Source organism: Xylocopa sonorina, chromosome 15 (genome assembly GCF_050948175.1).
Source record: "Xylocopa sonorina isolate GNS202 chromosome 15, iyXylSono1_principal, whole genome shotgun sequence".
In the NCBI taxonomy this organism is placed as follows: Eukaryota; Metazoa; Arthropoda; class Insecta; order Hymenoptera; family Apidae; genus Xylocopa; species Xylocopa sonorina.
In genome coordinates this window covers 1,333,272-1,357,873 of record NC_135207.1, presented here as the reverse complement: position 1 = coordinate 1,357,873, position 24,602 = coordinate 1,333,272, and the positions used below count along the sequence as shown (strand labels likewise).

Genomic DNA, 24,602 nt, shown 5'->3' with positions numbered 1-24,602 from the left:
TGGAAGATGTGACTAAAGTTCCGAAAAGTCGTAATAGTCGATGGTCACGAAATTGGAACGGATTGTAGAAAAACAAAAGCTGCACGGATACTGAATCTAAAATTTTGTATTTATCCTCCCCTCCGTTCCATTCAAATTTTATGTCGATTGTCGACGAGTTGCATCCAAAAAAACATCCCTATTAGTTTACGTAAAAATGTCTAATAATTGTTTACTCCACGAAACACCACGCTGATGATCTCAATTCGCGTACGTATATCATTGAAAAACGTGAATCGAAGTAGCTTTTTCGAATAACTGAATGTATGGTCTCTTACACGATATTTCGAAGCAGCTTTGTTTTAAAATTCTCTGAAAGGAAACAAAAATCCTATTTTTTACGTGTTTAGAGCTACCTTTTATTAGCGCGCTAGGATCAGCACTGCGAGTGCGACAGTGCTTTTCTCGCAGCGTCACACAGAGCGTGCGCATGCGTACAACTGAATACCACATCGCGGGAACTATAAAACGTTCAGTTCTACACAAAGATTTTTCTATCTTTTTCATAAACTGGAGGGTGGCTACTCGCGTTAAGCTCAAGGATTATATATTATACAAGTCTAAAAAAGAATTAAAGGGAAAAGGACTCGTTATATTAAATACTATCAATAATTTCAAGTGGAAATACGTACGAGTCACCATTTCTTCAGAAAATAGGAGATGCAGTTTTGCAAGATGAATGCATAGAATACATAAGGTCCTTATTGATAATATTATACAACATATCGTACACACAGCGACATCTGTTCCTTACATTCGTTACACAGTATTTCCTCGTAACAACAACAAAAATAGTATTAGATTGGTAACATCGCATACTACATTATCATCGAAATTATTTCGTCTGTTTCTCGTACGGTGGCTACAGTTTCCTGTTTCTTTTAGTTCGCGATACACATCCGGTACGTTTTATAGTGTCAGACTCTCCTGTATTTATTACTTAAAATATGTTAAACTACTGAAATTGATAAATTAATAATATCTTCAAGTTATTGTTTATTGCTCAGTGACATTACGTAATTATTCTTATTGCTGTATTTCATATATTTTTTATCGATTTTAACGGATTATGAGAACCTATCTTTGTACGGCGTTTCCAACCGTATAACAACAAAAGCGTGTACACTGTTTTAAAATCTGAATAGTTTGACATTACAATTTTTCATGAGTTTTTAATGAAAATCGCGTTAAAAGTATACTCAATTTTTACGTTGCAATGAAATTCTATCTTTTTTGTAATTTCAAAATTGCGTTCATAACACCTAAGACATTAGAATAACCTTAAAATTCATTAATCATTGAGTCACAGCTGCACGCATAGTAACACGCCAAGTTTATTGAAGAATCATGTTTGCAGTAATATAATGCTGAATATATCGACACGTCCTCATAAATGTAATTTCTGTCATTAGAAATGGCAGACGCACCTGCTGATCCAAAGGCCAAAACGAAAATAACCAAGAAATCTAAGGAGAAACCAGTGGAGCCTCCTCCGCTGAAAAAGAGGCCCTTCAAAAGACACGGACGTCTTTATGCTAAGGCTATCTTCACTGGTTACAAACGTGGACTGCGTAATCAACACGAACATACCGCGTTACTAAAAGTTGAAGGTGCTAGGACCAAATGCGATTCAGATTTCTACGTAGGCAAACGATGTGTTTATGTATATAAGGTAATTTCTATTATTCTTTTATTTACTTTGTTTGAAATCTTATTACAATATTTAAAATGTTGAATACAATGGTAATCGTCATTTAATATTTTTCAGGCGAAGAATAAGACGCCTGTTCCTGGCAAGAAAAGCAGAAAAACAAAAGTTCGGGCTATTTGGGGCAAAGTAACCCGGCCACATGGAACCAGTGGTTCAGTGCGTGCTAAGTTTAAGAAGAATTTACCAGCTAAAGCTATGGGTCACCGTATCAGGATTGTAAGTTTGTTGATTTTTAATCTAAATGGAACGTAACAAATGTAAATTTGGTAATATTGTGTTTTTTATTGCAGATGTTGTATCCTAGTCGGATATAAAGTGTTTTCTTGTATAAAATAAGTAAATAAATACCGCTTTGGTAATAAATACAGTTTTTCTAATTTCTGTCCTTATTAATTGATATTTTTATACTACTAACCATACTCACGAAATAATCATTAATAAATGTTAAAATTACTTTACGTTACTATTGGAATTTATTTCTTTCTGTCAAAGTTCGCTACAAGTTATCAAGAATTAACTCTCGTTACTTTACTATTTTGGAAATAATTATTTACTTGCTAATACTGCAATCTATTTTTATTTATTAATAAATAGTGTATATATGTGCATGACTCACTATTCGTATGTAAAGTAGTAAAAGAAAAACAGAAAGTTATGCGGCATAGAAACATAACCTCAAATAGAAATAATTACATTCTCTCGCGTGATATATTTCGTGAGAACGTTGAAAAATAAGTAAAACTAAAACAAATATTACACTTAATAAAAGAAATGGAACTTAAAGGAAACGATTATTTAATATTGATTCCATAAATTCGAAGGGAAGCCATTTTTGTTTTCTACGCACAGTCTACCCACACACTGAACCTTAAACACACAGCACCGACTTACGATCGTATCCGAGTGGTGTTTGATGTTTAAGGCTTTCTTTGCGCGAGAGAAGTAAATATTACTAGTCCACTGTGTTGTACTCGTATTACGAGAGGAAAAGACACTTTATTCCTGAGACCGTCATGACGCTGCGTTTGTTCGTTCGTGTATAAACGGTAGTCGAAGGAAGGTAAAACGAAGATGATGTTTTGCTGTTTAAGAAATTGTTTTGACGGCCTTGGCTTTGCCGCGGCTCAAATACCGAAGAGGGAACCGAATCCTATAGCTTTAGACACATCTTACATGGGTAATTTTCTATTCTTATTATTCGAGTACTGTAAATGACGCGCGTTCTAATTGAATTAACAATAGTTTCTCTATTTCCGTAAAATTTGCATCAAATATTTTCCACATCTTGGAGATAATGCGTGGTTCAGTGTCATCGTTGATTCATTATGATTCACGACGAACATTTCATCTGACGACGTTGAATTATTAAATTTCTCGAAACGTCACAGTGTTTAAGGAAAATATTGTCGAATTGGTGCAGGACACGAAGTTGTGATTGTAAAAAATGGTCTAAGAGTGTGCGGTCGCGGTGGTGCCTTAACAAATGCTCCCCTTGCCCAGAGCAAAAGTTATTTTGAAGTCAAAATACAACAAGGAGGTATATGGGCTATAGGATTAGCTACAAGGTCTACGGACCTTAACGTCATGATCGGTGGTAATGACACGGAAAGTTGGGCACTTAACTCTGATAATATTGTAAGGCATAATCAACAAGAATTACATAAAATTCAATGTCCGGTCCAAGAAGGAGATATTATAGTGCGTAAACAATCGTGTGCATATACGTATATGTATATATATATATATATATATGTTGCTGTATGCCAGTTTATAAGTTAACGACTTTTTGTTCATCAGGGTGTGTCTTACGATCATATAGAACTTAATTTTTACTTAAATGGTAAATCGATGGAAGTTCCAGTAATGGGAATAAAGGGAACTGTGTATCCGGTACTATACGGTAATTGTTTGGAAATTAAATAAGCTTAATGATATTTAATTTAGATAAAGAATAAGTTCTTTATCTTCTTTTTGTAGTGGACGATGGGGCCATCTTAGACTTAATTTTAGATAACTTTGCTCATCCTCCGCCCACAGGTTTTGAAAAAATAATGCTAGAGCAATCGCTTCTTTAGCAGAAAGTATCACCGTGTTGTCTGTGTCAATCACTTTTACGGCTTGACACTGACAATGAATGCATTTTATGTCCATCCTATATATTTGTCTAACATTGAACTACAGAATCAAAGATTATTCTAGTTTAGGCAGAAACTCTTAAAATATAATTTTATGAATAAAAAATATTTCTTGTAATAATGATGTACAAATATATTTAATTAACGATTGCAAAATAAACATTTTACTTTATATCTTTTCCCAATGTTTTCTTTATACTTTATACTTTCGGTATAGTGTTCATAAAAATGAAGCCTTATGATGGTTGTTCCATGATTTTCACGATGTACCTTTTTATATATGATAAAAAAAAACTGCTTATGCAGTACTATTTTACACTTATATGATCAGTTTTATGCTATCACATCTTACATAATCAAAATATGGTTTCTGTAGTATTTTGTTACAATTATTAATACTTTTTTCATATTTTAGTATTTTTAACAATAATCATAGCAATTTTAAATGAATTAAAAATAAGTTGACTGTTTTCAAATATAACATTTAGAATATGTGCTAAATATGTATTACATTTTATTTTATGTATAATAAATACAAAATTTTAATTTGTTTTCTAAACTCTCATTATTATTATCATTACTATTATTATTACTATTATTATTATTATTATTATTCTCATTTAAATATATGAAACAAATATCTAAGATTGTTCTATGAAATTGTGAAAATTTATAAGAATATGTACCAATTTTTTTAAAGCACATAGGTACATTATTTAATAATTATGTAAATTAGTTACTGTACAAATACTTCTTATATTTGTTGAATATTTACAATACATAATATCCTTTTATTGCACTAGCAAACTCCATTTTTATAATTCTCAGCAGCACAATGAAACAAAGTAGCACATGCAATCAGTATTGTAATGAAATCAGGAACGATAGTACAATCAAGTTCTTATTTCTACTTTTTTTTTTTCAAATAATTACATACTTCCTTTTATATAATTGTTTAATAATCAAATAACATAATTTTAAATATATGTGTGTACAACTTACGCACATATAATATTTTTATATAATATATATTTTCATATGCATTTATGTATGTCTGTATAAGATCGTGTATAATATTGTGTAATATTGTGTACACAACAATTTATTGTTCCGTAATGATTTAATGGTATGGTATGTACACTGGTTTACATAAGGTACCATTGGCTTAGGCCTATATTTTGCTTTATTAGGCTACTGTCATGGCTTTTTTGTTTTTATCTCTCCTTTTTTCCTTCCTGTTACACAACTTAATTTCATGTTAGACATTTCACATTACATTATTAAAGCTAATCATCCATTCACGCTTGTCTCGACGAACATTTGTTCACTTTTTACAATGTTGATAATGCTAGTACTCAAACAATTATCAACTTAACAATCGTGTATGAATAATCACAAGTATTCCGTTGCACGCGTAATGAGATAAACACTTCGATATATACGACATAAAATGGCAAAAATATATGCAGTTGGCGAAACATGAGAAGTCGATAAAATGGCAAATGGTGGTATTTTCTAAATGCATTACGCTAATTTTTAAATACTGCACGCACCCTGTGTAATTTATGTTCGTGATTTCTGAGTTAATTTGCGGATGTTCATATATAGAAAACGTAAATGTATTTGTGAAAATATGCACTGTATTGTTAAAAATCGGTGTATCGTTTGCTTAAAAAATCATTTTTCTTTCCTTCGAAGTTAGATACACGTAATTATTGCATCCGCACATGTACCAAGTGGAAAGATCTTGAAATACATCTTCTCGCTTACTGCAATTGTAATAATCACTTTGTTTAAGAATATACAAAAAGTTATTTGTTTTTTACAATTGCTTGTAACAAGCTCTCTGCATTTTTGTAAAAACTTATTAAATCTTTGGTCCTTAATGTTATTTTTAAATGATCATTATTGTTAATCATATTATACATGCTAAATATTGTTTGTATGCGTGTATATTTATAAATAGATTATTCACAAATTGCCCGCCTGTGATTGATAATAGTATCATGCCAATTTTTCTTTCTCTTTCCACAATGTTTCAAAAAACATATTTTACAGTGCAAAAATTGCGTTGATACTACTATCCCCGACGAGTACGCGAAAAAGGAAACGTTTAGCATAGGCCATGAGAAGCCGTGAAGAGCGTGAAGAGTAGTTATTAGAGAAGAGAATGTTACGCTTTTCTAATTAACATAAATTACTTTTTAATAGCAGAGCTAGGAAAATAAAAAGAAAGGAAAGAAACAGATCGATTTCTTTTGACACGACTCATGGCACAGATTTTACGATTCAACTTATAATGTAAACATGGCAATCGCATATAAGACTAATATACATAGACAAAGTCTCGTATCTACTGGTCGCACACAATGTTCAGGAACATTCACGAACGTCTGGAAATGTTAACGAGTATTTGTGAATTTCGTTTGAAGTTACCGACTCGTAAATACTCGGGAACGTTTAGCGGACATTCGCGTACGTTCCCTACGCTAACCGCTGAAAAGGTTCGCAAACGTTGGCGCACCATTTATGCAACCAGTGAATACGAAGTTAAAGAGAGCATTTCAATTTTGCTTCGTAATGACTTAATGCTAGTTAATTAGATCTATCTAACATGTATGTGTATGTATATGTGTGTGAATGTGTGAGTGTGTGTGTGTATATATTACATTTATTTCATGACTGAATGATATGAAATATTTATAATGGTAACCCATTGAGTTTTATTGTATCTGCAATTCTAACACATTAAACCAGTACGTGATCTTTTTAACTGAATGCGACGCTATTTGATACTTAACATAACGATTACTTAATTCTGTACGAGAAATACTTTTAAACCGTAAATGTTTGTATTCCCTGCGATTGCATATAAGTAAGATGTTAAACAAAGCTTTTTTAATTGAAAAGTTGTGTAACTATACGCTAAAATGAAACGACCTCTGTCAACAGTCACATAATCAGCGTCTAATATTAAACACGTTTATCCAATGACCATTCATTCCAACATTCACATGAACAATATGGGACAGCGATTCTTACCGTACTAAGTGATAGAAACGCATGAGGCAATGTGATGTTTCCGTGGCAATCTGCGTAAAATAAGATGCGCAGTTATCATCTCGACATCAGTCGTTGAACAGTTTTGCAATGACGCAGCCACGACGTTTATTGTCATCATGTAAAAAGTATATATAGTTTATAAGTGAAATTATATATTACAATTAAGAATTTCTTTTTTTTTTAATTTAATACTAGTTTGCTTTTAATATCAATTATATTGTGCTACAGTCCATTTACGATCAACGTTGCGTTAACGTAATATTTCATTTTTTAAATTATATATTACGTTAATGCAACGTTGGCCTTATTTCAGTTATTGAGATTGTCATCTCAATTCTTTTTTTACAACAAAAATATTTGTTCTATGTTCAAATTTTTATGTAATAGTTACATTTGTTTACATCTGAGGACATTGGCATTTTTCTGAAGAATATGTATGTATATATACATATATAACTATACGTGGCTATCGTTGCAGACTCTCATTGCTTCGCGCGTTTTGTATTTGTGCGGTACAAATTGCTGCTCCCATAACGTACATTTTATTACTTAAACTATACAAATCGCGTTTATTAAACCTAATACCAGTTCGCCCAAATAACACTGCAAATTATTCTATTAAAAAATATAGACTTTAAATATATTTACAAAATTATGATTTGAAATATTTATCGTTCAAATTTCACTATAAATACGAGTTTTTATACATGTATTATTATCTTCTTTCACGTGCTGATTAGAAATTATAAACTGCGATCAAATTTATAACCTTTACCATCACTTTCAAAGCAAAGAATATTTCGCTTTACGAAAAGGGACGACACTTAATATTTCTTAAATGATACTTAACAGAAAGTATCGTTATCGTAAATTTTACAACGAAAAATGAAATTATTTTTTTAGTCATAAGATATGAAAAGGCATTCATAAAAATTTGAAAGTAAAGTAAAGAGAATATATATATAAATGCGTATTAGTAAATTTAATAAAAAAAAATATCAAATTAATTTTTATTATTATACTTGATAAAATATTAATTACAAGACAAAATACGTATACAATGTCAAGTATCATATAAAATACTAAGAAGAACACATTAATGTTAATAATATTTTTAACCTGTTAGGTTTCTCAAAATAAGTATGCATTTAAGAAATAATTATATTACTTTCAATAATCGAATGAACTTTTTAACAAGCATAAGAAAGATTGGTGTGCAAAGTTACTCTTCTGTACGAAATAAGAAACATTGACACGCTTTAATCGCAACGCCTAAACGCAACGTTATAAGCAAAAATTACGTTAAATGGAAGAACTTCTTCAAGAGTATTTACGAACATTATAAAAAATAATAAAAAACTTTGTGTGATTATGTATATATATATATGTATAACTATCGAAAGAGAATTTCAACGGTTACACCAAGATCCTCTTTGATCTCTCCCTCTCTCTTTCTCCCTCTCTTTTTCTCTCTTTGGTCTTATCCACGGCTATTCTCTATAAATGCTTTTGGTAAGTTCTATGCAAATAAGACTGCACGCGATAATTGTACGTAAAATTTCTTTCATTTCAAGGACGATTCCCTGAGATACTCAGAATCAGAGCAACCTTTTGTTCCTCACTCACTTATGAATGCAGAGCATCGAAATATAATACTTACATATCATTCAATGTCCGTAGTATCTTCGATAACAGAATCCCAATTGAACTCCGTCGCGCTTTGTCTGGATGGTAATTCACCGAGATGTTGTATTCGTTGTACGAAATATGGGTCGCGGTCCTTTAGCCGTTTGTACCTTTCAAGCGCTAGATGCTTCGCAAAGTCGTACAATTCCAGATCCAGCCTGTTTAATCTACGCACAGCGTCTAATTGTTCGTCGCTTAGAGTAGCCATTGTGGCAGCGCTTAGCGTTGCGTTGTGTTGTTCGAACGCAACGGCGAATCTCATCTTAAACGTTTCTTCGAAAGAATATTGTCCCACCTGGTTGATTGTAAGGCAATTTTTTATAACGCTCACATACATAACACGTTATGAGGGTTTGAAAAACGAGCTTTTCATCTTATATAGCGTGCGACGGAATTCGTAGGAAATATAAAGAACAAATTTTATTCTGTATTCTTTGTTTATTTCTAAATAAAGATTTTTATCGTTTTCTTGATTGAATTGCGAATTAAATCACACACTATATACGCATATATATATGATATTCGATAACATTTATAGTGGGTGGAATTCATTTAATGATGAATCGAACAAAATAAAATCATTGAAATGCACTTCGTTAAGAAACCGTATTAGCTTTTCTTTTGTGCAACAATGAATCAAAAATAATAAACCAAACCATCAGCCACGGATAGTGAAAAATCAAAATTGGGACGAAATGCGTTTCTTAAAATATAATAGCGTTAAACTTTTTAACTTATATTGTATAAGGAAGACCTCGAATAAAAAATATATATTTTTTTCATGCTGATACTAGCCATTTTACTGTGCAATTTTGTTGCATTTGCGTGATTGTTAATTTGTCTATTAGTCTCGATCGTATTAACACGTTCACGCCGGGGTGACCCACCGGTGGGTCACACTTGACTGTTCCGTGATGATGTTCCTGTTCTGTGGGGCGGCGTGACCCACTCGTGGGTCACGCGTTTTCAGAGAATTAGTCGTTAAAAAAAATAAGTGCTTGATGCAAGAAATGTGCGCTCAAAAAAACGTAAATTTTCGCCCCGGCGTGAACGTGTTAAAGGAAAGTAACGATAACGACACGAAATTATAATTTCGATGCCGTTTACACGATTCAGGAGTGAAACTTTCCAAAATTGAAAGGTTAAAAGCGTGGAGTGTTTACAAGCATATTTATCGCCCATGTACGGTGGTGGGTAAGACTAATATTTACGTTATGAGCTACTTTCCAACAGATGATTCCCCGGTATAACATAAAATTTCTTGTTAATACAGACGGTACAAGCAACTTAGCAGCCAAAATAATCTTTCAGAAGATTTGGACATCTGGTGAATATACAAACAGTTCGAAGCGTAACGCGTTTAATATGTTAGAATAAAAGATTTTTAGGATCAAATGGTGAGTGAAACGAGAACACGTTACGTAAAGGAGTCAGTAGGGATTGTTACAATGACGTAGAGCAATAATGCGAGCGATTATAGCCTAACATGCACAATTTGATTGTCAACAAAAAAATTAATTCTTACTTTTTGGTATTCAGTCAACATGAAGAAAGGCATGAATTGCAAATTGTGCTTAGCGCTAGCCAACATGAGACGATCTCTCTCCAAGCTGCTCAGCGTAGAATTGTAACAACCAACAATCGATAGATCAGCCAACATTCTCGTTTGGCGGTTGCTTGCCAAATTATATGGACACGCCATAAACTACATAAATAACAACAATTGTTCATCAAAAGTGTTTCAATTCACTTTTCTAAATAGAATTACAATCTACTCTCATTACGTTAGTTCCGTATGTTTAGATAAAATATTTCGTACAGATAATATCAAATTTCTGTGGTAACTCATTAAGCACTTTCGTTGGATCACGATTACCTCATGAGTATAAAATCCGAAACCGATTGTAACGGAAAGAGATGTTTCAGATAAAAGTAGAATGATTTAAAAAAAAAACATAATTTGGATGATAAAGAACATGAGAAATCGAACATTAAATATTATCTTTTTATGCGTTAATCGATACAGCTTGTCATCCCCTGTAAAAAAGATAGTTTTAAACTGTTCACGCTAAGAAGCAACCAATGTAGGCGATGTATTAATTTGTAATACTGTAAAATGCATGGTGCTCAATTTCGGTATAGCTTTCGGTTAGCACACCAGATATCTGACATCTTATTTTTATAATCGTATGTTACTGCGTGTGAGATTTAAATAGCAGTTTTACCAAAAAAGGAGAAATAATTCATCAAGCGATATATTGCTATTTCAAACGATTTAAAGCTAAGAATACATTACGAAAGTGTATCAACAAATTTTTAAAGATGTAAATAGATCATGCAGAGTTGCAGCTTAGCCCTGAATGCACCCAAGTAAATTTTCTCTGCAAATTTCTGTCAAGAACATACCTACTATTGTACTTTTGAACGCTAAGAAAATGAACGCATAAGAATTTCTTAAAGAGTTTTGTTGTTTGTTAAAAATTCAGAGCCTGACAATTATTTAATACGCGGTGGCGAAAATTTGATGCCAATTGAAATACTGGTACATACAAAAAGGTATTTAATTTTTATCTGAAACATTTCTATTTTATATAATATATTATATATTACTATATTATTACTGCTGTTTTCATACAAGTATATATACAAAGGAGGAAAAATATTATCTATTCCTTGTATGAAAAAAATAGAGACAAGATAAGAAAAAAATGCTTATCTTAATGTGGTTCTAAATATGAAAGCCTTTTAGATAACGTACTTCAAAAGAAGTCGCTAGTGGATTCACGAGAGAGTTGATAGAAATATGCTTTCGAATTACAATACAGTGAATATCATTTAAAAAATTGGTGACATAATATTACCTGTTCCAAAGAGACCCCTTGCCAGCTAGAGCCAGGATAGCACTGTGGTATGTTCGCTTGAGTTCCGCCACACCAATGGCGAGCTCCTCTCCACGTTGCGCCCCTTTGCACGTGTCTAAACTCGGACAGGTATCGTGCAACCGGATCCCTTATTATAGTTATATAAAAGTATCTACGTTTTATCCCATCCCCCTCGATTTTATTTAACTCTGCGTCAACACAGCTAGTCAGTTCTGTCCAGTCGGCGTGTAAACCGCACTTCCAGCCGGTCGAGTATCGCGAGAAAAGCCAATTTTCATTGCGATTTGGACGGAAACAGAAACAACGCTTGCGTCTCCTTTGACAAGAACACGGTCTTTGTAGATCCAGATCTCTAACTAAATGCTTTCCAAACAACGTACCTCCTGTAACACATAAACGGGTATTTAAGGATTAATAAATACCGGTAAATTTAGCTACGTCGTACGAGACCTACGTTAAATGCACTCGAGTTATCTGTTTGGTATAATATAACACGCCAGCAGTTTCTCTTCGTAAACGAAAGAAAAAACAACAATCCTTTTTTCATTCATTTTTTATTGATACAAATTCTACTAATATCAGATTCATTGATCAGTGTGTATATGTCGGACTTTTACTGAATACATAAAATTGCGTATCTTTTAAAAACTGTTTACTTAATCAAAATATGCTCCATTTGTTTAGCCGATAAAAACTGTTCTAAATGTTAGAAAAAATGAAAGTTGATTGGCCAAAGATTCAGTGAATAAACTGAGTGCTACAAAATGTCATATGCGGCCGAGCGTTGTCAAGAAGAATTTTTCATGCATTTCATCAATGTACTGGCAGTATTTTTCGGTTGTGATTGTCTCCCCAGTCCGCAGGAACGTATAGTGAATTACTCCAGTCGCATTCTACCAAACTGTTACTAAAATTTCCCGTAGTTGAAGTGATGACCTTGGAGTATGAGCACAAGCTTCATCCCTATCAAGCTATCGAGCATGCCTTTTCCTATTGTCGTAAAGAACCCATCTTCCATCGCAATCGATAATCCGATCGAAAAATGGCTCTCGATGAGATCGAGTTAATGACGAGCATATTGTCCATTCTTTTCACCTTGTCAATCTCAGAAAGGTGTCACAATATTGTTGAATGGTCAACTTTTACTCTGATAGAAAGTTTCCTCGTAGATTCCACGCGGTACCTTTCTAGGGAAAAATCACCAGACCGAAATTTTTCAAACCAACGCTGCACTTTTCGATCGTTAACAGTATTCTACCCAAACGCCTGGTTTATAACCTGGTAATATGTGCAGCTTTTGCGGTATTATTACCAAGTTCATACTTGTATAAAAAAATTACACGAATATCAGTTGAATTCATATCAGCACAAAATTCAAAACAAATAACAAAAGGGAACACTTTTGAGAAATTCTGTGTTGAAATGTGACTCTGGCAATGGACAGTACGATTATAAACGAGGTTATGCAAAAAAAGCATAGCGAAAGTAGAGAGACAAACGTTTACATGTAAAGATAACTCGACATATATGCACGAACCTAATGTAACTCATTTTTCTGTTCGTTATCGCTTCTGATAATTGTGTACCGCGATTGGAATCATGTTGACCGATAAAATCTCATCAATATGTTAATAAAATTATCGATAAAAAGTCAAAAGTAAAAAAAATTATGATTGCATTAATATCATCTCATCAATACTCAAGCCTTCATGTCTTTTTAGCTGTCTCGACCTATAATCCCTCTCTCCTCTTCGCTAGCTGTTCTCGTCGTTACAAAGTGAACCGTAAGGCTCAGCTCGAAATTAATCAACTACGAAGATTTCATTCCCATAAATAACTGCACGCATCCGGTCCCAAATTGCGTGCATTTATTTCAGATTTATTCTATATAATTTTCCAATTTATTGTTAAGTAAGTAGAGAAGTTATGTTCGTTACAACTCTCCTGTCCTTCAGACCCAGATTGACCTAAATAGTGTACCGTAATTTTTCGTCTATTTTTCTATAAAATTCAATTATTTTTGAGACTACAAAATTGTATTTTACCGTCATTTATTTGAAAACAATATTCGAATTATATTTGTGCGTATAAATAACATTTTATTTACTTGATGCTATTTTATATAACTCTGCATTTTTACACAATTAAATTTATTAAATAACAATAATTTTATTATTTTAATTTGCATTATGGCCAATGATCCTAATAAAATAAAGAAAGAATAGGTAAATAAAATCAGGTATAATTTGATCTTAATAAAAATAGATTTGAGTCTTTCCAAGTCTAAGATATTTTTTAATAACTTTATTTATTTTTCTATATATTTGCATAATATGTGCATTCAATATTACACTAACATTTATGATATATATTTTTCATAATCCATTAATGTTCTTTATAAAATTCTGTTTCTCAGGGTTCATATAATATATTTTTATATAGTTATATAATATATTTTTGGACTGTTTTTTTATCAAATCTTCTCAAATAAGAAATTTAACTAAGAAATGAAGAATTGTATTTGTGAAGCGAAATGAATAAATTTAGCATTTTCTAGTCGAACTTCTTAGCTCGTTTCTGAATACTTAACCTAACGTTACCATAATTAAGCAATGTTTTATTTTTATTTACTTTGTCAAACTATTTTATTATTTACTGTTAATGCAGAACTTCTCTGCAATGTTTCCATAGAATTATTGGAATTAAAAATTGTGTTACTGTCTAATTTTTAAGCTTAATACATATTTTTGTCATTTCAAAATTTATAAAATATATATAATTATTATTTCTAAGTTATGAACGTTTATGTATTTGTGGGAAACTAAGTACAAAAGTATAAAAAATGTACACAGCATGCAAATTATGTAGAGTATATGTTATAATTTTTACAGCGTGAAGCAATTCTTTACTAAAATTCAGATTTATTACTTTCATGAGCAAAAATTTTAGTTTTTTATAAAGTTTATTGAAACTTATAAAGAATGAATTTATGTTCCTCTTGTCCGGTCCTTAATCAGTATACATACACAAAATTACCTACGTGTAAGATAGAAATCAACAGAACTTTTCCATTCATCTAACAGAATTATTCATGTTATTGTCCTACGCGTACAAATTGATGATTAAAACAAATTTCTACAACACTGATATCCCATTATTGTATATCCTAATAAAGGAAAACTTATGGAAAACATAGGCATGTAAGAGAAAAAGGAAATAGAGATATGCATGCACGGCATATTAAACAAGGCAACATCCCTGAATTGTTCTTTCTGCTTCTAAGATAGGGCCTGCAGGTTTCACAGTGCCTAATGAATAATGCAAAGATTCAGCTGTACAATGGTCAGAAGGGGTGTTGCATTGTTTTTATTGAGCCATAGGATCTGTTGGCATTCGTCCAAAAGAAATCAAAGTGTACGAGTTAAATAAAAATATATGTTTATGCGGACGTTCCACAGTCTGCTGATTGTTTGAGCTATGAAATTCACACTTGCCACATTTGCCACATTAATATAAGCTGGCGAACAATTACACGGTAAAAGCACGCATACGTCAAGTAATAGCACAGCTGTAATGGAAAACAAATGCGACGATAACTGAAAAGAATAATGCATAAGCATTTGGTGCGTTGAAATCTTATTTTCAGAAAAATACTAATCGCGTATTTTTCGAAAATAAATACTGATAGAAGGAGAATGAAGAAAAGATGCATGGAACAATGAGAAACTTTACTTACCAGTCTTCTGAATGTGCAAGAAAACGATGACATCGTGCCCGTTAATGTCAAACTGGAAGGTATCGTTGGTAAACACGTCGTCGTAACCAAGGCTTCCCTGGATGCTCTGCAACCTAAGAGCAGGATGTACCGAGAGCAGGCCATTTTTGTCGAATTCGACGGAGACGGAAGACAAACCGGGGCCGGGACCAGCGGACAGACCCTCGGACAGCCTCACGGACTCCTTGATCTCGCGACTGGTCAGAGCACATACGTGATCCGGGCAGAAGTAGCCGAGATAAATGATACCCGTGAGCGCTAGAAACAAGCATACACCAACGATGCTACGTAAACGAGTCCTCCGTGCTCGTGACTCCATCGTCGCGGACCTCTCGCATAAATCGTCCTCAACAAGGACCGAGAGATTGCTAACGCCTTCTTCGTTTGACCGTTTTCCCATTATCCCGCCCCATGCTGTATTTCCTCTCTCACGACTAAACACACCGCGTACCGCACGCCGTTACGGCCTGGCCAAAACTACGCTCCCACCGAGCGTCCGCCATGACAGACAGATACTCCGTACCCGTCTATCCCCTACCAATACGCGCGGCTCACACGAACGTGGGTACGGCCGTTCGTCCGCCGAGCGGCCCTCTTTACGGACATTGTCTGGCATTCGTCTGTAACAGTTTCTCAATGGCGAAGTGGGGAGCGAGTTTATTTAAAAGTGCGAACCAACTGAGTGTACACCAGCTGCAACCTATATTCGCGTAGGTATACACCACTTATGCATTACTTCTGCATGTCTATTTAAAGCGGTACCATTTCGCCCTTCTATTTGTCTCGCCGTACCTACGCACAAGTTTAACCGTGCCTGAGGAAACTCCGTTCCTTCGCAATTATACTCTTTATCGTTATCTCTGCGTTTCGTTTACAAAATGGACTCGAAAGAGCGTTGATTAGTAGTCGACGTAAAACTGAATGATATCGAACGTTTCATTGAAATCGGTACACGTGTTATTTAGAAAAACGACGGTGTACGTTCTCGATTCTTGACCGTGTCGAGACGTCGTACTTACTTGATCGTGTGATCTTTTTCGAACTCGCGTACAAGTTTGAAATCGTTATTGGTATATTTAATTTAGCGCCTTTTTTCGATTGCTCTGAAGTAGGTTACGTTATCGACGATTGCAGTGGAATATATCGTGCCACTTTCGATCGAAGTCGTTTACGTACCATAACCTAATTTCACCTGTCAAACTCGAGTTTGTTCGCTGTCAGATGTGCATAAATATTGTAATTTCTCCGTAATTTTTTGAGTAGAACCGAATTTTATCTTCAAAATTTTTACATTTCACCAGGTAAGTATCATATTTTATATTCAATTCTGACGTCTACCAACGATATTTGTTTCAAATAGCATTTACACGATATTGTGGTTAATATCACGGTGCAGAGTAATTACGAATGGAGACTAAATTTTTTGCTCTTCATAACCCATTGATGACATAAAGTTTCTTGTTAATACGGACAGTGTGTACTTTACGTACACTAATTATACTTAAATTTTTATATTTAACGAATCAATGGAAATATATGCCCAAGGATGATATCGCATGTTTTTTATTGGCATTCAGGATGGCAACTATTGAATTGCTCGAAGACAGAATCGCCGAGTTGGAGAAACAGATATACGGCCTTGCGAAGAAAAATGAAACTAATGACAGGCCAGCGGAGAGTCCCGTGATTGATACTCTTTTACATGTAAACACTTTAGTTTCGTCAGCATTATCTGGAAGGGAAAAAGCGACTCTAATGACTAAACGATTACCAGAGTTGAATAATTATTTAGATCCGATAGTTGAAAGTTTAGAAATACCTATGGAGGCTAAAATTCAATTGCTTATGGCAATGGCTCCAGAAATCAAGCAAAATTATGAAATGCTAAAACAAGTGCACGAATTGCTACCTGTACTAGAAACTGATCATCTACGAGACGTACCAGAATTGACGAATAAACTGATTTTATCCTATCTTAAGTTATACGAAGACTCTCAAGAATTAAACAACCGCATAATCGAAGTTTTCTCAAAATACAATGAAGTGATAACTAGTATTTCGAAATCGTTAATCACTATAGATGCTGTTGTGACAGCAGCCGAAGTTGCAGCAATGCCTAAAAAACAATTGGATTAAGAGTCTACTGTGTGAATGTAACATTGAAAGAATTACTATTTATTATATTTTAAGAATAAAATTATTTATATTAAAAATAAGGAGGCTCCGGGTTCATTTAAAATACATTTATTTTTTTATATCTTAGTATATAAAAATACTTACGCATTCATCAATGACTATGCATACATAAACACTTTATTATTGTATCTCTTCGTAACACACAAGAAATTATGTTTTACTCATATATTATATACATTTATCCTATTTTTTAACCTACTTCATTGTTCGTTTCAGGAATCCTCTTTTAGGATTTCTGAGATAAACTGTTTAATGAATAATCGGGTGCATTTATGTGTTGGTCTCTTGTTTCCAATAAATACTTTCATTTTATCATTAACAACTTGATCTATATAATTCTCACAATATCCTACAAATTAATAATACTATATCTCTGCCAATATGGTTTCTGACATAGTAAACTTCAAAGCGAATATCAGCAAAAGAGGGTTAGACACAGTTGTTACACGAAACCTGTTGATTATTCAGCAGAATCCAAGGTTGTCGCCCATCTAATAGCACAACGCCTCACTCGTGATGGCATTATACAAGCGTGTTAAACCTAATTTGCTAGACCAGTAAAAAATCTCTTACAACTTTAAGCATATTAAACAGTCGCTTTATACAGTATTTACAAATTTCTTAATTGTAAATAAGTATCATGGATCGCCAATCGTGTGTGCCACTATTACCTTTTCTTTTCTTTTTTATCAGCGGGAATGTCGTCACGCAATATTGCAATACCCATTAATCAGTATTATAGACGTAGACACGGGGGAAAAACTGATCATTTACATTACAGGACAACTTTTTCTGATGCAGAACGAATAATGGCCGTGCATTCATTACTATCCGTCGAACGCGTTCTTTGCATTTAAAATAGGAACATATCGTTTAAAATACAGACGGATATGAATTAAGTACATCGTTCTTTTTTTTTTTCGTCTCGTCAATTTCAAAAGGAACTACCACGTTTAATCTGAACGGTTCCTCTATGGTGAATTACTTCTATCGTTTTGTTTGTTCAGCGTGTAGTCGGTATCGATTCGTACGAATGAAATTTCATCTAATGCTCACGTAATCTCGCGAAGAGAACAAAATTATGTTGTAACGCCTTAACTTTGCGTTTGCAAAGCGGGCACGGAATTTCGTAACCAAGATAATGCTGGTTCTACACTAGAGAAAATTGGTGGATGGCCTCTCGAGCACCTGCTGTGATAGCTGAGCAGTCCTTGAATTTCCCATCTGGCGAAACCCCCTTCGGATTCACTAAGATGACACATCAAGGGGGCTCCTTCGTCGTTCTAAAATAAAAATGTTTAATATATATATGTAATATGTAATTATTTTATAATTTTATAATAATGTTAAAATACATATATATCTATTAATCTTACATAGCAAGGTCTTTTATCTGTGCCAGTGATTTCAGCGCATATATTATCCTTCGTAAGAAATCCTGCGTAGTGGTTAGTTGCATTGCATTTTTCGGAGTCGAACATTGGAAGTGGTAAAAAGTTGAGATATTGGTGTAAATCCACGTCACCATTCGCAGAGAATCCCCATCCTACCATGACGCATATTTGCCTTGGCTAAAATTGATAAAAAATACATGCATATGTTAAACACGTACGTCTTTATGTAACACATTGCATTAAGAAATGTCATACATTTTTCCGATAGTAAATAAGTGACACGCTAACTCAACGTTGAATGACACAAATTACAATGCAAATGAATCGTTTTTTAACATTTTAGAACTATAAGCATGTTGTTTATCCTATTTCCGTATACGTTAGAGGCTATTAATACGAAAAGAAGTTGTGCATGATTACGCTATGACGATATTTTCTTTTACTTGCGGAAATACGTTGGTAAAAAGACGTTTATTCATTTATCCTTTATATTCTTTTCATATACAGGGTGTTCAGTAACTGGTGGTCATCACAACCGAGAAGGTGATTCTACATGAAAAAATAAGTCGAAAATATAGAGTAACAATTTTGCATTTGAGACTTTGTTCAAGAAAATCGACTTTGAATTTTCGCCGGGTGCGGGTGCACTTGATCACATCTCGATATAGCGGATCACACTGTAGATCATTGTCTCGATTGAAGTTATATTGATAAACACTCCCAATATCACGAAAATTCATGCTGAAATTCATGCAGTCATGTTGAAACAATAGCTTGGCCACCACGCTCTCCTGAGCTTAACTTCGCTTGACTTTTACTTGTGTAGCTATATCAAATCAATTGTGCATTCTGAAGAAATCACAAGCTGCGAGCAATCGAAAGAAAAGATTATTGTAGTCTTTCGTACATGAAAATCAATCAAATACCTTAGAAAGCGTCCATAAAAATTTAATTAGAAGAGCAGAATTATGTTTTCGGCAGAATGGCCAACATTTTCAGCAATTTTGGTAAGAATAAACTTTGTTACAAACTTCAAACTTTATTTCAAATATTCTATTTCATTATGTATTCGTAATTTACGTGTCCCATCGAGACGACAAAGTTGACTTTCAAAGTCGACAATTGATGAAGCAAAGTTGACTTTCTCGAAAACAAAGCCTCAGATGAAAAATTGTTATCCTATATTTTCGACTGATTTTTTCCTCTAGAATCATTCCCTTTTCGGTCATACCACCAATTACCGAACACTCTGTATATATCTCTATTTATTACACGCACGTGCATCACTAACAAAAAAATTAGTGGTAAACATTGATAATGCGAACCTGAATACGATGCTTTGGAAGACAAACCGCACTGACGTTCCTCGAGAGAATCAGAGGTTTCTCGAGCTCTACCAACGCAATGTCGTTGTCGTACAAGAATTGATTGTACTTCACTTGAGGATAGGGAATAATATTTCTCACGGGATGTGCTTTCAGTAGGTTCTCACCAGTGAAAAGCTGCCATTCGTTGCTCTCCTTGTATCTAAATTGAAAAATAAACATTCTTAGATCGATCGATTTCCCGAATATCTTCGAGTTTTCGTTTCCCTCGTCGCACTTTCGTTTACCTGTGAATACACGAATAACTGACGAGTACGTGCATAGGTCCCAACACACTGGCTGTACACGCGGTACCTTGTTTAGGTTTCTTCAAAAGCGCGACGCTTGACCACTGTTCTTCGGTGGCTGGAGTGCCGCCGACTAATCTCGCGGTTGGTTCCTCGCCATAATCCGAGCCGCAAGAGAACTCTTGGCAGGAGACTTGTACGACTTTGTTGGAGACGCATAACTCCACTTCCTCCAGGTTTGTGATCAACGACGTGCGGTGATTGGGATTTGGCTTTAGCCGGAGGATCTTTCCAGTTTTGTTCCATGTCTGGAATCGAGTGCTCTCCGCGCCGGCAAATCCTAGAGTCTGGCAGTAGGAATTGCTGAAGTCCTCGTTCCATCCGTCGGAGCAAATCAGACGGGACTCGCCGTTGTACTGTCTGTAAAAAAATTTGTTACGTTTCAGTTATAATTGTAGTCTGACCAATTCCACATAAATCGCTTCGAAAGGTTTGAATCTACCGGTGTAATTAGTGGTAGCTTGTGTTTTTATTATATATGTGTTATGGGGGAACTAGAAAAGGTATTTACAATTATTCGATCGAGTTTTGAAATAAAATTAAATACCGGCTATTAAGTTGTTTTAGATATCGATCGTGGTAGATTAGAAAGTAGATAGTTAGTAGATTATTACTAGAGTTGGGTAAACATTGTTGTTCGATAAGAATACATATTTCGACATAATGGAATCGTGTGGAATTTATGTAACGATATGTTGTATATATCATTAGGTAATAGAGTCTAACTAATTTACTTGCTAGTTAAAATACTAATAACAGAATGTCGATTTTATGTGGATCTACATGAAAAAAGTATCTTCGTTATTAAATAAAAATAGCAATTATTAATTATTTAAAATATAGAATATGCTCAAATTGAATTCTAGCTCAAACATTTTGCTGCAAAATATTGTTAGCTAATATATTGTTAGCATAATATATGTTATGTACATTTTTTTCATAGATATTTCAAAGTTATTTATCTATCTTCAAATTTTTATTATTTACTATCTATAAATCATAATTATTACCTATTATCTATAAATATTTATTATCTATCTAATTCGTACCATTTAGTTTTCAATTATGCTAAATGCTTATTGCACATGTATGTAGGACATAAGAGTACTTCAACTACTTTTACAACGCGGACGACGCATCTGCTTTTTCAGGATTTAGACTTTCTCTTTCGTTAATTGACATTTTAAGCTTCCGGCGTTTCTTGCTCACTAGGAAATTACGTGTCATAAATCTGTACCGGACAGAACTGAACCCAAAGAACTTGCTAGACAATGCAACGGACGGAACATGACACTACGCACCCCCAACTGAGACACGCACATGGACTGCAGATTTATTTTGCAATAGAGGACAGGACGCGTTCGAACCGAATTACAAGATGCCCTAACAGGGTGCATGGACGACCATGTGCACTTCCTCACTGCATTGTCTCTCTCTGGGGCCTTGCTTAAACATTCGAATGGGCCATAGCGTTCGAGGTGTCCTCAAGGCTAATACGGTCGCTCTAAGAAGACATTATTGTACGAACTATCGAGTTAAGAACAAGTCGAATAAAGTACTTTAGTATGCTTGCCGATTTCTTAACCATTAATTCTACTATAATCATTTTGTAATTTTCTCTGCAACAAATTTCACCAATTGGAGCTGACATTTTTGTACTGGACAAAAAGTCAAGACTAGGACACACTTCTGCATGAACTTTTAGTACATAAGACGCTTAGAATATTAATAATTCTTTTAAAAAAAATTTTGAATTAACGGAGTCAACAACATGGACATTTTTAAATTTGTTTTTGTTTTTCTCGTATTTAAATATTGGATTACTTCAATATGTCAGCGTAGAAACAGAAATGAATCTTGTGTTAAGGAATAGGACTCTCTGAAAGAGTTCTATCGGTTTAAATCGGCCTCCAACTGCTTAAATCTAGAGCCTTAGAAAGAAAGCACGCGTAGACTTTGCGTCGTCATTTTCTTTATGTGAAAAGATCCCTGTTTTTCGTATAACTCGCGTAGTAGCAAAATGTTCTTCCAAACCTTGTAATAAGATACATTGTAGAAAGAACACCAGTAAACTATCATTTTCTTATACCCATATTCAATAAATATTATAGTAAATAATTGACCATGATAAAATTTAACATTAAAATTAAGGCAGAGAATGTTATTCATGTTTTCATAATAATGTTGCGCATAAAATGATTAAGTGTCTGGAAGCTTATAAATGATAGTATATGTATGTAATATATGCACACCCACCTTATTTTTAGTAAAGAACTTTCACTCAGCACTTGGCCTCCATCGCCCTCAGAATGATCTTCTTTCTGCCCATTCGTCAAATTTTTCTCCATGGTCACGTTCATGATTAAACAATTCCATTCGTCGGAATGATCAGGACAGTGCTCTATGCCATCGCAGACCTGATTTTCCGGTACGCATCCGCCTGTTTGGCATTTAAATTGATCAAAAGCACAGTCACACAGTCTCTCGTCTTCTCCGTTCGCACATTCGTTGATTCCATTGCAATGCCACGTTAATGGTATGCACCACTTCTCCGTTGGACAAAGATATTCGTCGTTCTTGCAGCTCTCTGCACAATTGTACTCATCCCGGTGGTCCTCGCAGTCTGACCGACCGTTGCATTGCCAGAAGCTCGGAATGCATCTTCCTAAGGCCAAAAATAATTGCGGCACAAGTCAAAATAGCGTCGTTTAAAACGATTTATTTTTGCTAAAATTTTGGTTCAAATGTAGAATAGAATTTGGTTAAATTCTGCTACCTGACATTATTCAACAAGGACATATGTAGGTCATTTTCGTTCCGCCTTTAATCTATCGATAACTGTTAGATATGTATTCTTAAGTACGCGTTGTATATTTTAATAGATAAGGATAGAAAAAGCAGACTATCAGCAGAAACGATTTCTGCAGGAAAAAATGAAACTCCTTCAGAGTCTCAGTTTTTTTATTTTCTTCTTCCTTTAAGTAGTTATTGATGTCTTTGGTATAAGATATCAGAACGCGCCGATAATATCAGTGTGTAAACGATGAATCGTACTTTATCTGTACTTATATTCTGTTTCTGTGTCTATAGAAATAAGATTGAATCATTTGTTAAGTATTTTATGAAAAAAATATGCTAATTATTTTTAGATATGTTGTAGAACTTGATATTACGAACAAGTTTTTATAAGATGGGTTGCTGTCCCCTTCGCGTTATATCTCTTATTAATCTAATCAATTATCTCTTATTTATGTGCTACGAACCAACTTGACTTCACTGAAAAGTCCCATGCACACCTGCATATTCAACAAATAACGTAATCGGATGCCGTAAGATGGCCGGAATTTGGATAACGATCCAACCCTATTAATCCGTTATTTGTCACTTATATAAGTGCGCACGAGGCATTAATACGAATCCAAGCTGTCTCGAACTCTGTTTACACAGATTATAAATAGAAGATAAAGCGAAAAATAATCAACAATCAATACTGATACATGTCCTCTCATGGACACACACTTCCAGACGAAAGTTACTGTAGCGGTAGCCATTTTTGTTTTCGAATATCTCGAAAACTAAGAAAAATCGACAATTACGTGCACAGAAAAAAAGTTGTTCGATTTATTAATTTCCACGATGTATGTAAAAATCATTAAAATCGCAAAAGAAACCTCTCATGGACACACACTTCTAGATGGAAGTTATTGAAGCGGTAGCCATTTTTGTTTTCGAATATCTCGAAAACTAAGAAAAATCGACAATTACGTGCACAGAAAAAAAGTTGTTCGACTTATTAATTTCCACGATGTATGTAAAAATCATTAAAATCGCAAAAGAAACCTCTCATGGACACACACTTCTAGATGGAAGTTATTGAAGCGGTAGCCATTTTTGTTTTCGAATATCTCGAAAACTAAGAAAAATCGACAATTACGTGCACAGAAAAAAAGTTGTTCGACTTATTAATTTCCACGATGTATGTAAAAATCATTAAAATCGCAAAAGGAACAGCTATTCTACAGTTTCATCATCTGAATGAATCCTCCACT

General features: G+C 34.0%; 4 protein-coding genes and 1 long non-coding RNA gene across 7 annotated transcripts in view; 3 read left to right on the top strand and 2 right to left on the bottom strand.

Annotated features, from left to right (window-relative positions):
* The first annotated feature begins 866 nt into the window (after positions 1-866).
* On the top strand, positions 867-2,113 carry Rpl35a (ribosomal protein L35A). Of its 2 annotated transcripts, none has more exons than XM_076906876.1 (4): positions 867-941; positions 1,452-1,711; positions 1,808-1,966; positions 2,041-2,113. In XM_076906876.1, the coding sequence occupies exons 2-4, from the start codon at positions 1,454-1,456 to the stop codon at positions 2,062-2,064; spliced, it is 441 nt and encodes a 146-aa protein (XP_076762991.1). In that variant the 5' UTR covers positions 867-941; positions 1,452-1,453; the 3' UTR covers positions 2,065-2,113. The 2 variants fall into 2 exon arrangements, with proteins under 2 accessions (XP_076762991.1, XP_076762993.1); XM_076906878.1 differs by lacking the exon at positions 867-941 and adding an exon at positions 942-1,055.
* Positions 2,114-2,620: 507 nt separating this feature from the next.
* Positions 2,621-4,065, top strand: LOC143430589 (SPRY domain-containing protein 7). The gene is made up of 4 exons (XM_076906934.1): positions 2,621-2,927; positions 3,171-3,448; positions 3,548-3,650; positions 3,728-4,065. Exons 1-4 carry the CDS (start codon positions 2,822-2,824, stop codon positions 3,823-3,825), a joined length of 585 nt encoding a protein of 194 aa, XP_076763049.1. The 5' UTR covers positions 2,621-2,821; the 3' UTR covers positions 3,826-4,065.
* Positions 4,066-8,332: 4,267 nt separating this feature from the next.
* The window catches only part of Hs6st (heparan sulfate 6-O-sulfotransferase), a 209,845-nt gene continuing 193,575 nt past the window's right edge, over positions 8,333-24,602 (bottom strand). Inside the window, exons 3-6 of one of the 2 annotated variants that reach the window (XM_076906944.1) lie at positions 15,253-15,705; positions 11,496-11,899; positions 10,160-10,339; positions 8,333-8,929 (exon numbers count right to left, since the gene is read on the bottom strand). In XM_076906944.1, the coding sequence (XP_076763059.1) occupies positions 8,612-8,929; positions 10,160-10,339; positions 11,496-11,899; positions 15,253-15,705 (1,355 nt within the window). In that variant the 3' untranslated portion in view covers positions 8,333-8,611. The remainder of the gene's footprint in view (positions 8,930-10,159; positions 10,340-11,495; positions 11,900-15,252; positions 15,706-24,602) is intronic. The other variant, XM_076906945.1, reaches the window with a different exon arrangement.
* On the top strand, positions 15,778-17,522 carry LOC143430605 (dynactin subunit 3). Its single transcript, XM_076906959.1, has 2 exons — positions 15,778-16,001; positions 16,869-17,522. The coding sequence occupies exons 1-2, from the start codon at positions 15,793-15,795 to the stop codon at positions 17,425-17,427; spliced, it is 768 nt and encodes a 255-aa protein (XP_076763074.1). The 5' UTR covers positions 15,778-15,792; the 3' UTR covers positions 17,428-17,522.
* On the bottom strand, positions 18,617-20,345 carry LOC143430609 (uncharacterized). Its single transcript, XR_013102638.1, has 3 exons — positions 20,207-20,345; positions 18,864-19,058; positions 18,617-18,770 (listed from the first exon to the last, which is right to left on the bottom strand). It is a non-coding gene; the product is annotated as an uncharacterized LOC143430609 (long non-coding RNA).